We start from the raw sequence: 14,116 nt of genomic DNA, 5'->3' as shown, positions 1-14,116 counted from the left end.
GCACGTTCTACGCGAATATCTCCAAGTTTTCGAGCGTAATTACGTAAAGGCACGTCTATATCCCGTTTTTCTCATCATTCACATCAATATATGTTAGCAGTCCTGGAAACGCCCTGATCGCAAGACATGTTTTAAATGTACATATAATCACGAACATGACTTTTATGGAAACACGGAAAATACGCTGCATGCTTGATTTTAAGGAAGTTTACGTATATGCATGATTTTTATAGTGATGAATATGATGTTATGTTTTGAAGGATGAGAGTTGGTTGTGACTAATACGAACACGAACACAAACATGAACATGTAAGGTCAATGCTCAGTGGATGAGTGATACTGTCGCTGATGTCCCCACCGTCGAGTACCGTAGTTATACATAGATGGATCCATCGACTAGATCTGATACGAATGTCACAACTAATGATCTGAATTCAAATAAAAAAAAATAACACGTATATGTTGTCATGATGAGATATGTGACGAACATGTTATGCTTTGACATGCTATGTTTAAGTTCATGCTTTTAGGTTATGAAATGTATGTTAATTACAATACTTTTCACTGTTGTATATTATATCTACGTACTTGTTATAACCATTCAGGTGAGTTGAGTCTTTAAACTCACTAGGTGTGAATTGATGCAGGTGAGCATGATGATGTGGAGACTAAATGCGCTGAAGACAGAGTATGTGGAGCTGAGTGTGTGCACGTTGACCCGATGACCTTGCATTTTTTTCGAACTTTATGTTTATGAGTAGGGGTTGATACACTATGTTTTACGTTTCACATCGTTTTTCATGTGGAGAATTTGATAGGATTTCGAATATTACACTGAAATTCTTTTAAAACAGTAGTTTATGGATTTTTTGATATTTAGATTTTTTATTTAACAACAATATTTTTATTAAGTAGTTGAATGACTCTTTTTAAATGGCGCCTGTGTTTGAGCATTTTCGAATTTAGCTTGAAAAAAAATAAAAAAATCTAACAATATTTTAGCAGTAGACATTTAGTACATCCTCATTAAAGTATATAGCCCTCGTCAGAGAATGAAGCCAATAAAAATTTTCAGGTTTGAATTGTACTCTACGGATTCAAGCTTGTACGAGCTAGCCAGGACGATGAAAACGTGTCAAACCACGGATTGGGATGGACCAAGTTTAATTTATATTTGATTTGATTTATCATGGTCAAAATAAAACTAGGTATAAAGAACAGTCCCACCATTGGCTCATTTCGATTAACATGCAGGCGACTAGTTTTTTTTTTTTAAATGATTTTTAACGATACAAAATAACTAATAAAATGATATATATATTTTTAAAATGTGCAGGTAAATTATGTTTAAAAAAAATTTATTTACCGTCAACAGACAGAGTCACGACCCTTGCCAAAAAAAAAAAGTTTGATGTGGTTTAGTTAATATTTGATAACAGCAAAATTTTGTTTACAAGAAAGCTCAACATCAATGATCGTGGTAGAATGAATTTGACACAAATTTCATCATATTTAATAGATGAATGTCATGTCAGTGATAATCACATATATATGTCACACGATATATGATTAAAATATATATTTTGTGAAATTTAAAGAAGCAACAAAAATAGTTTGGACCAAAGTGAAATGCTAGCAAATGTCATCAACTTGGTTAATTTGTTTATGAACTAACAAAAATACCCATGATATATTTTTAAATTAAAATATAAAAAATCATTTGGAAAATCATAATTTATTGTTATATAATATATTAATTATTTGAGTAGGTTAATCTTTTATATATATATATATATATATATATATATATATATATATATGAGTGTGTACGAGAGTATATAAGAATTAAATTAGGGTCAACACAATTCTCTAAAGTTACCACTAGCTGAAAAATTCTCAAACCCTAAACTTGAAAATTTTAATTTGCATGTCTAGCCTGAATTTACCGTCAACTTTCCTAGAACAAGGATGCATATATAGTAAGCCATGAACGGCTAAAATATTCGCAACAAAGCCTATGTCAAAGCACAAGAACCTAATTAAATTTCATTGGTTATGTAAATTTTAAATGTAAAACCGGGATTTGAGACTTCCTCCACTAATATTTTAGCTAGGGAAATTTGAAATTTAATTACAACCCGTAATTAGATGAGTTAATCATCGAACTAATTCAATAACTTGTAAAATACATTAGTCAATTAAACTACAATAGACAAATTATATGTGACAATTAGCTTGCCGGAGAAGATGTTGGTAGTAATCGAATTCCTGATGTTTGATTAAATGTTAACATACTCTTGTCAGATAAGACTCGTGTAGAAAATTTCAGGTTTTTTTTTAAATTTTTTTATCAACAATATAAATAATATAACACATGTACTTTTTGTTATGTAGATAGATTAACAACTGTTTTTAATGCGGAACTTATCTAAATATGTTAAATTGAAAATCAAAATACCATTTATAATAACTTTAGTTAGTGCATCAATTATAAGTAATTTTTTTTTGATAAAAACTTATGTGAGACGGTCTCATGGGTCGTATTTGTGAGATGGGTCTTTTATTTGGGTCACCCATGAAAAAATATTATTTTTTTATGCTAATAGTATTACTTTTTATTGTGAATATGGGTAGGGTTGACCCGTCTCACAGATTATAATCCGTGAGACGGTCTCACATGAGACCCGCTCATTTTTTTTTTAATTGAAAAAAACATAATTGTTATAATTAGATCTCGAACTCGAAACTTGATTTCAAATTTAAAACTTTGACGTAAATTATTTAATATAATAATTAATACTAGATGTCCTACTCCTACACATGCTTGGCTGCGCATGTACATTATTTAATATATTAAATATTATGTAAATATAATGTCAATACAAACAAATTATACGTGTGGAAATATTAATATTCAAATCCAACTTTTATTTACATGAAAATTTGAAAACAAAATGGTATGTAGAAAAAAAATGAAAAAATATATAAATTTTGAGGAAGAAAGATAAAAGGATAGTGGGGAATAGAAAGTGAGTCTTGTTGATAAGTATATTAAATATTTCTATTTAAATTTTGTATATAAATAAAATGAAGTGTAGTAAGTCAACTTATTAAAATAACCAAAATAATTTTTCTATAGAATCCATTCATTATTAATTAAATAGTAAATATATAAGTGCGATATAAAATTTGTCTTGATATTAGGAAAACAAATATAACTTTCACAATTTTTTTAAAAGAAATCAAACTTCTATTTGTTTAAATTAAAATTATACCAATCACAATAAATTACAGTTCCTAAAAATATAGGATGCACTTAAGTTTTCTTTATTTAACAATAAAATTCAATCGAAATAATATTAATAATGACTCAATACAAATACAACATAAAAGAATTTGATTCATCGATGTTATTGACACAAAGGAGAAGCTTCTGCGGGTGACCAGAAATGCTGCTTCCATGGTTATTTGAAGAAATATATGGTACATACAAACAGATGTGAATTGGCTTTTCTTAAGCACGCAAGAACAAAGGAATTGTCTATTTGTCCGTTATGCTTTAATTTCAAAGCCAAATAAATGGTGGTGCAGAAAGATTAGGTAGAGAGAGTTTATACACATGAATCATAGCTATGAATGTCAGTTCGTCTCAATGACTTCTGGTCAGAGGTTCCTGAAAGCATATATGTAAGAAAAAATAGTTCGGAAACGAGACAAACAAAAATCATAACCTCTCACAAAAGATTACAAATAAGAACTCACCGAAGCAAGGGCTGTGTCGATCTCTAAAGAAAGTATACAAGCTTCTAGGCAGGAGGAAGAGGACGGCGGCAAGTCGGACACTCCATTTTTATGTCCATCCATCTTTGTAAACAACCCGAGTGAAAGAAATGATCGCATGGAGTCACCTTCGAACGTTTTGGAGTCAGTCAAACTAACAAGTTAATGAAGTTGTCATCTCTAGAAAACAAAAGGAAGATTTATGGATATCTACCATGCCATCATTTGTTCGTTGGCCGAGATCAATGGCAGTCATGCAAATCACACAATCAATGGAAGGAATCGAACCCTGATCAAACCTCCGATAGTAGCAATATTTTTCGGGTAAAATCTGCTGTCATAATGTAAAACACAGTGGATCAGCCGTTATAGGTGACAACTTGCATATTCTTGACCTGGGGATTCAACTTGAACGAGGGAATGCTTTTGTACGGACCACAACAGAGTAATATAACACAAAACTAGTTCACCAATTCGACATAGTCAGAGAGCCAGAAATTATACATACCGAGGAATAACTAAAATTAGAAAGTTTGGGGACCAGGGAGGTGAAATCATGATTTTGCGTTCGTGTGTGTGCGTAATATTGAAAGAAACATATAATCGTACGTGAAGGGGGATTTTTGGGGTGGGGTTGGTGGGGCTACCATCGCCATCCACCCAGTAGAAGTGTTGGAAGTTATGCGAAAACGTAATCAACACTATCATCAGCAAACAGAAACTAAAAAAATGTACAGTTCAAAGGAGTGTAATTGCACCAAACCTGACGAGGAATAAACCATCGAGATCCAAAATAATGTTGCAGAAGAAGAAAAAATGCTTGGAGTCCCATATAAATAGCCAAAAAAATACACCACTCTCTGTCGGGCTCTATTCGCATGAAATTATGGGGACAACCAAATACGTATAATGGAATAGCGATACGAGTTATCGTAATCCCTAAGATGTAATGAGGATGCAATGGTTTCCTTGAATCACGATATATATTAGTGATTATTTGTGGTATCCAGAAAGAGTGGAGGAGGAGGAGAATAAACCGCAAAAATCTATGGAACTCGTACATGACAAGAATGCCCCCTAAGAGGATTCCATCTGCAATACAATATGAAATAATGCTAAAGTAAGTCGGACATTAAGCAAAATGGAGCAAACCAACAAAAGCAATGTTGACAGATACAGTACAAGGTCTTCAAACAAAAAACACAAGACCGAATATTTAGCATTCAATAAAATAATTAAATGATGGTTACAAACCTATACTGCACTATCAATCACTAACAGTGTGGATCTTGGAAGGTGATTCAATTGTGAAATTTCCTATTGACTTTAGTTTATGAAATTTTATAGTTGGCCAGGTTAGGTGAAATTGTCCCCACAAAGGTGTTATAAGTTGTCAAAGTTCTAAATTAAGGTCAGATTTTCTCTGGCAGATCAAAACCATAAAACTACCACACTACCATCTGTAGGCTAAATAGCGAGTCTGAATAAATGGACCCATGTCATCGAAAGAGATTTTATTCTCTTATTCTACGATCTGATAACAGCAGTTTTCTTTCATCTGGTTTGATAGATAAAAAAGGATGATAAACATTTAATTATCATGTAAAATATCAACACAAATAAATGACTTGTCATATTCTTTTTAGTTCTGTACGCCATGTGTTCGATGCATCATCAACACTAGAACCACCACAAAACATGTTCGAGATTACATAACCAATCAAATAATTTAACCAATGATACAGAGCTCTGCAAAGTAGAAGAGGAGACGTACAAAAACGGCTGTACAGAACCGAAAGCTCACGCCTCATTGTTTCCCAATTCTCTCCATTATTCAGTGGTCTATTCGCCCTCCATATGGCAAGGAGGTATCGCATTTCAAATATTGAGAAGACGACAAACTTGAAAAATGCAGCCGTGGCAAAAGCATTAAAAAGAGATTCTGTTATCAAAGAAGAATCAGCTTTTATATCATGCATATAGAACAACATAATAAACAAAAGAATAATACAGAAGAGTAACAGAGGATGCAATGGCTAAGTAAAAGCTATTAAAAGCAAGAACGAACCAAAACATACATTTAAAAACCTTTCATCTATTCATCAACATAATGAGGATAAGCACTAAAACTCATCTGCAACTAGACAAATCCAAAATCTACACTGCCAGTGTCACATGCTGTCACATTTCTTTGAATGTACAATAATAGAATAATATCAATCAAAAGTTGACCCATACAAAATAAAGAACTCCAACTACCATCAAATGTTACCCAATTTTCTGATGGTAAAATTATACAAGTACGCTAACTATTTTTCCCCGCCACCATTGAGATAAAGGAGGATGAACCAGCTCCAGTAGGATTAGAATCAGGACCTAAGGTCGGAAAGTGTGACTTCTTATACCTAATTACTTTTACTTCGAACGCTTCCAAGCTTTTCAACTTTGACATCAATTCACTTAGGTTTTCAGTGCCTTCAAAACAAAGATGTCTCTGTTTGTACAGATTGAGTGAGGTAAATTTAAACTGAAGCATGGTTTTTTCAAAACTGTGTTTTCACGTTTATCTGGGAAAAAAATTCCTAGGTTTTTTCAAAGAAACTTACATTCATTTCACACATCAAATCAATTTTTAAGCATTTAAAAATGGCTCCTATGTCAACATACCTACTAATATGCCTGCTGTAAGATGTAGAAGACAAAGATAAGCATCCATTATAGCTTGATGTGCAATCATCGGAAGTGAAACTTTCGCAGCACCCTGGGAAAAGATTGTGAGACAAGTGCTTGGAATCACTTCAAGAAACATTCATCAGAAAAGACATAATTCTGGATTGTAAGCAATCAGTTTCACAGATGTTGACAGGGAATCTTACAGATTGAGTGTTACTGTGTTCCATTTGCCGGATTAACAACAGAACTTCGAGAAATGAGATCTAGTTCATCAGAAGGTTAAAGAATAAATCAAAGAAGGGAGAAAATCAGAAAACATAATGACCATTTTTTACTTTTTCCCAGGAGAACAGTAATATGTTATTTAAGAAAAATATGGTAACACCACAAGGATACAAAGGTGACCATCAACGTATAGTTAATTGCTTTATTGTAATAGACTTCAATATTGACTGAAGTCGCATTCAAGAGCATGGGTGAGAAGCAATCAGCATCGTCATCCACTGAAGGGCTTTCCATTAATCCTCCAAGATGATATCTATGATGATCTCCATCTAGGAAAATAAAATGGCAGAAGTCAAAAGGATATAGTGCATTTTTACAGGGAAAAAAAACACAATGCCTCGTAAAAGGATAAGTAGGCAGCATCAAATCTAATAATCACTTGACGCCAGTAAATTTCTAATATGCAACAACAGGAAGAAATAATAAGGAATGCGTATAGACCCTTGAGTGTATAGTATACAGTGAAAAGAAATATATAAATAAGAACACAAGTTAAATACATCGACTCAATTACAAAATAAATTTTGGATCAACCTTTTAAATCTTAAAGATGTGAATTGTAAAATCAGATTAAAGAAAAAAAAGGATCAACATAAATTCTAGAAACTGGTTTACCAGAAATACAAGTTTCTTGGCCCCAATATATAATACTCCTTCCATTTTTCTTTTCACAGCTATTCATCATATGTTTAAACAGAGTGATCAAATGTTAGAGCAGATTGATGACTCATGAACATGAGAGTAACAAGGTAATATTTTCCATTTCAAATCAGATGCTTTAAATCAAAGAAAATTGCGTATCCACTATCATTTTAACGAGGAAATACCAACTTCTGCATGTGAAGAGGTTTAGGAACAAGCAGACATGCAAAATAGCAAACAGTTTCAGGTTCTCAGGATTATTATGAAATTAATTCATTCTCAACTATCAACTAATATGATTGTTGAATACGAAAAGTATAGAAAAAATGTTAAAAGGCAAAACGATACTCAGTTTTCCGAAGGGACCATTCACTTAGTCGATATTAAATATATGATACATAAGCAAATGAATAACACCATTGACCACAACTTCAAACATTGGCATCTTTTTACTGAGAAATGTAATTGCATTCATGAATGCATGAACAGAGGAAGAAAAGACAAAACAGCATCATAAAGAAATTCTGACAAATACCACTGAGGGTAATATCTGTAGAGAGAATCAATAATCCACATGCTTTGAAAAGCTTATTACCTTGGCTGGAAGAGACACCAGAAACTTGGGCAGCAATTTCAATGTTACAATGTTTCTCCATTTTATAGATGGGAGCTGCAATAGGACGACAACCAGAAATGCTCAAAAGGAGATAATCAACTTTAACTTATGGATTAGGAAATAAATAATTTTAAAATTTTACAGTGTTTTCTCTTCCAAATTTTTTCTCGAGGAGACTCCTGAAACACCTGGGAGGAGAACACTCCAAGCTGCACCGGCACAAAAAATGTTGAATTAGTTGAAGGAGAACATAAAAGAATCTCCAGATAAAAATCATTGCGTAGCAGTGGCTTTTCAGAGAACAAAACATTTTCAATGGTAGAATTTGGCACCAGCAAGACACAATACAATGGGGTTACACCCAGACTCATACATTAGAACATTCAGATACTCAGAGCAAAAGGGCAGGAAACATTTCTTCTGGGAAACTAACACCAACAGGAAAATATTCCGCCAGTTTCGTCAGTGTGACTGTTGCATATGCTCAGTTGGACTTCATTCCTGTTCTTAACCCCACATCTCAAGACATAACTTTCTACTACAAAACCCAGTTTAACCTATTCCAGAGTTTGGATGGATAGCAAACACCAAATTTAGAGATTGATGGTAACATGTACAATTAAAAAAATTGCCCAAACCACGAAAAACAAGGAGTAATCTGGCATTGTTGGATTAAATGAATTCTTGAATAATTTTGAGGAAGAGAGATTGAAGCTCAAAAGGAAGGAAATCATAATGCAGTATGGTTCTTTATTGTTAAATAAAAAAGAAAAGTATCTCAAAAGATAAATTGTGTAATTTATCCAATATTTACTAACTCGGACAGTCTGGAATGAAAATTAAAGACACGGATCTATTGTGATGGTAAATATCTATGGCGTTAACAAAGATAACTTAGAAGCGATTCCCAAAGAAAAAAGGACGGAAAATTCATGAGATAATAAATACATAATTTCCACGGGCATCCTATTGAACCTATATCAATAATGTAACGGAAAACTCAACAAGCCATCAATTGTTTTCAGAAAATATTCTATAAGCCAATCGCTTAGCAAAACTAGTACCATATTAACAAAAACCGCTAAAGTATCCAGGCCCGGAAGGAACTAAATAAAGAAAAATTAACAAAATGGAAAAGAATCTGTGCACGTGGCGGAAGAAGTTATGGCAAAGTTTATGCACAAAAAGAAATAGTTATGCATAAAAGCAGCATAAGAAGTTATAACTAAGTTGATTCATAAAATAGATCACTACACAACAAAAAGAAGGGATAAAATCAACAGAGAAAGTTGCGATCACCAAGTGATAAGGATTCGATAGTATGTAATCATCTTCTTGCCCAAACTCACCCTGTTTTCCACTGCAAAGTACCAAAAATAGCATTAGAATAGACACAAAATAGTTGAAACTAAACAAAAGAGGGACCATTAGCACAACAGAAAGAACAGAATATATGCAATTACTTTTTATGAATGAATCATTTTTGGGTTTTTCTCTTCAAATAATGGTTGTAAATTAAAAGGTAGAGAAAACAGAAATTTACTGGTACCATCTCGCATAGCACTCCATATCATGTATAAAAAAAATTACATACTACCTTGAGCATCTTTACGTCATATCATGTGTTTTACAAGTTATAAGACAAGACCAAAAGATTATGAAGTTAATAATCAAATAACAAAATCTTAATTGATTAGAATAAAGCAATATAGAAACTACCTGCTAGCTACCATTCGTAGTTGTCTGAAAGGCCATATATATACACCTTCTACCCTAAGTTGAGCACCTCCAGCATCATGTTCATTGTCAAACACGTCATGAAAAATTATAACCCCCTGGTCCATTCCACCATGAAAGTTATAATTACAATTAGAAAATATAATGAGAAAAAAGTTCTCTAGAAATTAGAAAAATAGAGACTTGAGAATCAACACGATTTTTTTAGTTAAAACCTCCCCGATTAGTTATATCCAACTCGATGAAATAACAAAAATATACTGTTTCAAAGTGCTAGTGACAACAGAAAGAATTGAATGACGAAATAGTTTCATCAGGATCACCAGATGACACAATGCATATATGGCATACTCATTGAAGTTAATAGTGTTTGTTCACATAGTTAAGAAAAATTGCTTCTCCGGGGAAGCAGGATGGAGACGCAACAACACAAGTGCAGCAGCATATAATGACAGAATATATTTCTGAAGAAGCAGCAACTTCATCCAATTATCACCAGGAACCTTTCAACAACGTGTCGTAGCATTTTGTGCTCTTGTGCCTATCTTAGTTAGCATTTCGCTGTGAAACTAAAGAGCAGCACCCTGTATCCACATGAACATTTCAAATTTGCAAGAGAGTGATTGAGTTTTTCGGGTGCAATCATTACACATTCTTGCACTTGGATAACTTAGAACATGGTTTATCATAGGCTTCAGCAAGTCTTATGTGTAGCATGCTGTAAGTATGTGCAAAAGAGTGTGTGTGTGTGTGTGTTTATCCATTTCATACAAGAGATAGGATCCCATAGCGTAAAATAATTAATGCAAATCTTATTTTCCAAGGTTGTCATAAGAATCCGGGCGACTAGAAGATTTCCAAATTCAATGAGCGGTCAATTAGTCAGAAATGATTATTTATGCAATTAGAACAACAACAGAAAAGCAAGAAGAGAACATATGACTGATCACTTTCCTGTTACATATTGCCATCAAGCTGAAGAACAACCCCCTTACCTGAACATAGTGTACACCATTTAGTTTTGTCGGAGTACTGATCAACTCTAATACTACATTGCCATTTGCTTTCCCAAAATCAGGAAACTTTGAAGAATTATTTATGGAATCTTGGAACTTCCAATTCCCTACGTATCATATATATAAAAAAATTATAGTAAGCATATCAAAAGGAAAGTGAATCTGTAAATATTCAAGGAGATGAAGAGTGTTTGCTTCAGCATTTCCAATTACCAATCTCCTGTGCGATCATTAAGGCAAACCAGATCAAAGAACTGTACCAGAAAGAATTTCTGCCAAATTATCATTAACTAGCACTTTCGAATGCAAACTAGCAAGAAGCCTGATTCTGTAGTGATGACAGGCAAAATATTGCTTAGCCTCACGAGAATATGTAATTCCACGTGAGTAGAAATACTTTTATGCAAGATACATCTCTTTTCGCTATCATCAGCACCTAAATCTTCCAGCTGAGGTAGCTGTGAAGGAAACTGAAGAGCAGTACTGCAAATATGATTGACTGCTTTTATGTTGAGATTGCAACCTGATCTTGACCACTAATCATCTAAGATGCTTAGAAAATTCAACTAAACAGAGAACTTCATCACTTAGTAGAATTGAAATAATACATATGACTGCAACCTACAAACAAAAGCACTGAACTCAAGAGAGTGTTTTCTCAAGGTAACTGTTTCACTCGAACTTTTTCTCAGTGAAGTTCGAGTAAACATTTGTACAGTAAGATTCCATGATTCAATTTTTTTAATAATAATCACACAAGTTTTTCAAGCATATTAGATGTGGATTGTAATAACCATCTGGCAAGGCAATTGAAGATAACGTACATCAAGAAAAGAAAGAACTGATTTCTCATCATGACAGGGATTGAGAAGGAACGTGGTAACAACAATCTATTAGGGATGATAAAATATATGTTTTATTTAGAGTATCACCAAACAATTGAATTGAGGACTCATGGGCATAAAAAATCACCACAAGCAAAACTAAGTGCAAATTATTCAAGATAAAATAATTGTAACATGAAAAACCACCGAATCGTTGCATAGGCAGGTAACAACATACCTCGATAAGTTCCTGTTATGTTCCAAGAAGTGAACGGAGCCAATTCACGCTCTTCCTTGCCTACATGAAGCCACTGATGGAAGCAAATGGCCACAAACATTAAAACACATATTTTTGCTTTTTCTTTTCATTTGGGGGAGGGGGGATGGAAAGGCAGGGGAGGGGTGGGATAAAAGTCCTCTACTACTTGACTAAATGAAATGAACCATTCTTCTTCTACCTGAAACAGGAATCTAAAAAACTCGAGCAAAGAGTGAAAGAAGACAAGCACCCACCCACACACACACACACACACACACACACACACACACAGAGGATAAAACCGTACGTAATAGTTTGAGTTCTGAAATAAGACCTGGAAAGGGGTCAGAGGAATAGCAACTAAGAATACAATACAGTGTCTACAACTAAGCTGGTTCAACAAATTCGATTCTTTTTACACATTCTGGAATTCTTACAAGAGAATGGAAGTAAACTAAATAAATGCAATATATTAGATATTTTTATGGCCTGTTGAATTTGCGAGTTGCACGGTGTAAACCCCAAAGTGTGCTTACTGGACTTTTTTTACCGAGGAGGACAAGCCTTGTGAAGAATTCTCTCTCATCCCACATTATATGATCAGATTAATTGTTCTCTCCAACAAATTAAAAACATGCTTATTTAAATAAGTAATATCCCCAAACAAGCATAACGTTCTGCTTATGCATGATCTTCTTCGTTTTTCAATCCATCAAACACTAACACCCCGATATTGTTTAGAAAACATACATACAAACCACATTGCCACTTTCAAGTGCCACCAATCAGCATTCAAGCTGTTCGACCATAATATGATTATAAATTTACTCGAATTCATCTCATAACCACACTAGATAAAATCAATTTCAGTACTAATGCAAAACATATCAGCAAATAAATATCGGATATTACCAAAGAACCACACTTGATAAAATAAAATATCACTACTGATGCAAAACATATCAGCAATTTAAATCCTAGATTACAAAAGACACCACAATTCTAATTTACGCATAAAAAAACTAGCAACGTCGACAAGTCTAAAACAGCCAAATTTAACATTCACCAATTTAATACTAACCTCATCTCCCCAGGATCGAGGTCTCTGCCTCAAAGGCCTCAAACTATTTGCAGGACGTATCACCAGCAAAGAAAACCAGCACCAAAAAATAATTAGAAACAAAGTTCTTGAAAATTTCCAACATATCATCGGACCCATCACCAAGACCAGCTCCACTTCTTCCCCTCAGCTGATTCCGGCAATACCCAGATAAAGAAATGAAGCCCGTTTTACCATGAAATCAAAATACTTTCTTGAGACGAATGATGGGTAGGTTTTTGCTTAAAGTTGAGTCAAACAATGTTTAACAGACAAACTCCAATAATAAAAGAAGTAACACACCGATCAAATTCCCTTGAAAAAGAGAGCTTAACCACCCAAAAGAATTATAATATCAGAGACCAACGTCTCTTTTCGGCTTCAACAACTGAGCCTCCACTGGTCAATTCTTGAACCAAAAAACACTCATTCCACAATAGTTATCATAAAAAAAGATTCTTTCTTTTCATCTGAAATTGATGGTCCATGCACCTTCAGTACGTGTGAATTTCACTAAGAAATATGAAGTTCGGAGCTTCGAAACGGTGGAAGCGTTGGTTGGGGACTTCGTGCGTCTTTGTTGGGCAAAACGGAAGTCATGCCTACACCCTGCGGAGAATATGATAAAGTCGCAGCAATAATCCGACGGACAGTAGTAAGTCGTCCATTTTAGTCAATGTGATCAACGGTATACATTGAGCTGTAATTGATAGAATATCGTACCACATGTTGAGGACACATCATCTGGCACGGGAACAAAATAAATGCTATTATTTGATTTTGTCATTGGAGATGAAATATCTACTCTTTGAAGAAATGAATATATATATATATATATATATATAGTGCATATATATATATATATATAGTGCAATAATAATATATAATCCTGAATATTCTCTCATGTTTATTGTATTATTTATAGCATGTAACAATAAACATGAGAGAATATTCAGGGTTATATATTATTGTAATATTAACAATTGCACTATATATATATATATCGGGTGTCAATCGGGTGGGTGGGTTGGGTCGGGTTTCGGGTCAACTCGTGAAATTATTTTTATTTTTTTCAACCCGAACCCAACCCGAACCCGAAGCAACCCGAAAACCCCCAACCCGAACACGAACCCGTATAACCCAACTCAACCCGTCTAATGCACCTAACCCGATTTTTTTTAATTT

General features: G+C 33.8%; 1 protein-coding gene across 3 annotated transcripts; it reads right to left on the bottom strand.

Moving 5' to 3' along the window:
- Positions 1-3,347: 3,347 nt before the first annotated feature.
- LOC140812837 (transmembrane E3 ubiquitin-protein ligase FLY2-like) lies at positions 3,348-13,561 on the bottom strand. 3 transcript variants are annotated; one of them, XM_073171202.1, is made up of 15 exons: positions 12,914-13,554; positions 11,812-11,884; positions 10,729-10,856; positions 9,716-9,831; positions 9,296-9,356; positions 8,139-8,205; positions 7,976-8,050; positions 6,850-7,007; positions 6,657-6,716; positions 6,448-6,541; positions 5,555-5,722; positions 4,544-4,872; positions 3,995-4,111; positions 3,763-3,908; positions 3,349-3,673 (listed from the first exon to the last, which is right to left on the bottom strand). In XM_073171202.1, the coding sequence occupies exons 1-14, from the start codon at positions 13,049-13,051 to the stop codon at positions 3,807-3,809; spliced, it is 1,686 nt and encodes a 561-aa protein (XP_073027303.1). In that variant the 5' UTR covers positions 13,052-13,554; the 3' UTR covers positions 3,349-3,673; positions 3,763-3,806. The 3 variants fall into 3 exon arrangements, with proteins under 3 accessions (XP_073027305.1, XP_073027303.1, XP_073027304.1); XM_073171204.1 differs by lacking the exon at positions 5,555-5,722 and having other exon boundaries at positions 3,348-3,673; positions 12,914-13,561; XM_073171203.1 differs by lacking the exon at positions 3,349-3,673 and having other exon boundaries at positions 3,762-3,908; positions 12,914-13,557.
- Positions 13,562-14,116: the final 555 nt, after the last annotated feature.

The sequence above is a fragment of the Primulina eburnea genome, chromosome 14, assembly GCF_022965805.1.
Source record: "Primulina eburnea isolate SZY01 chromosome 14, ASM2296580v1, whole genome shotgun sequence".
Taxonomy (NCBI): Eukaryota; Viridiplantae; Streptophyta; class Magnoliopsida; order Lamiales; family Gesneriaceae; genus Primulina; species Primulina eburnea.
Note: the sequence above shows the minus strand (reverse complement) of the source record. Positions and strands in the feature narration are given on the sequence as shown.

Bases quoted from the DNA above. Each gene is read 5' to 3' on its own strand.
- LOC140812837 (XM_073171203.1), bottom strand. From the start codon at position 13,051: ATGGGTCCGATGATATGTTGGAAATTTTCAAGAACTTTGTTTCTAATT. The intron at 4,112-4,543 runs GTTTGGTGCAAT...TTATGACAGCAG, and splicing joins GATGGTTTATTCCTCGTCAG to ATTTTACCCGAAAAATATTG. The intron at 3,909-3,994 runs GTAGATATCCAT...AAACGTTCGAAG, and splicing joins AACGAACAAATGATGGCATG to GTGACTCCATGCGATCATTT.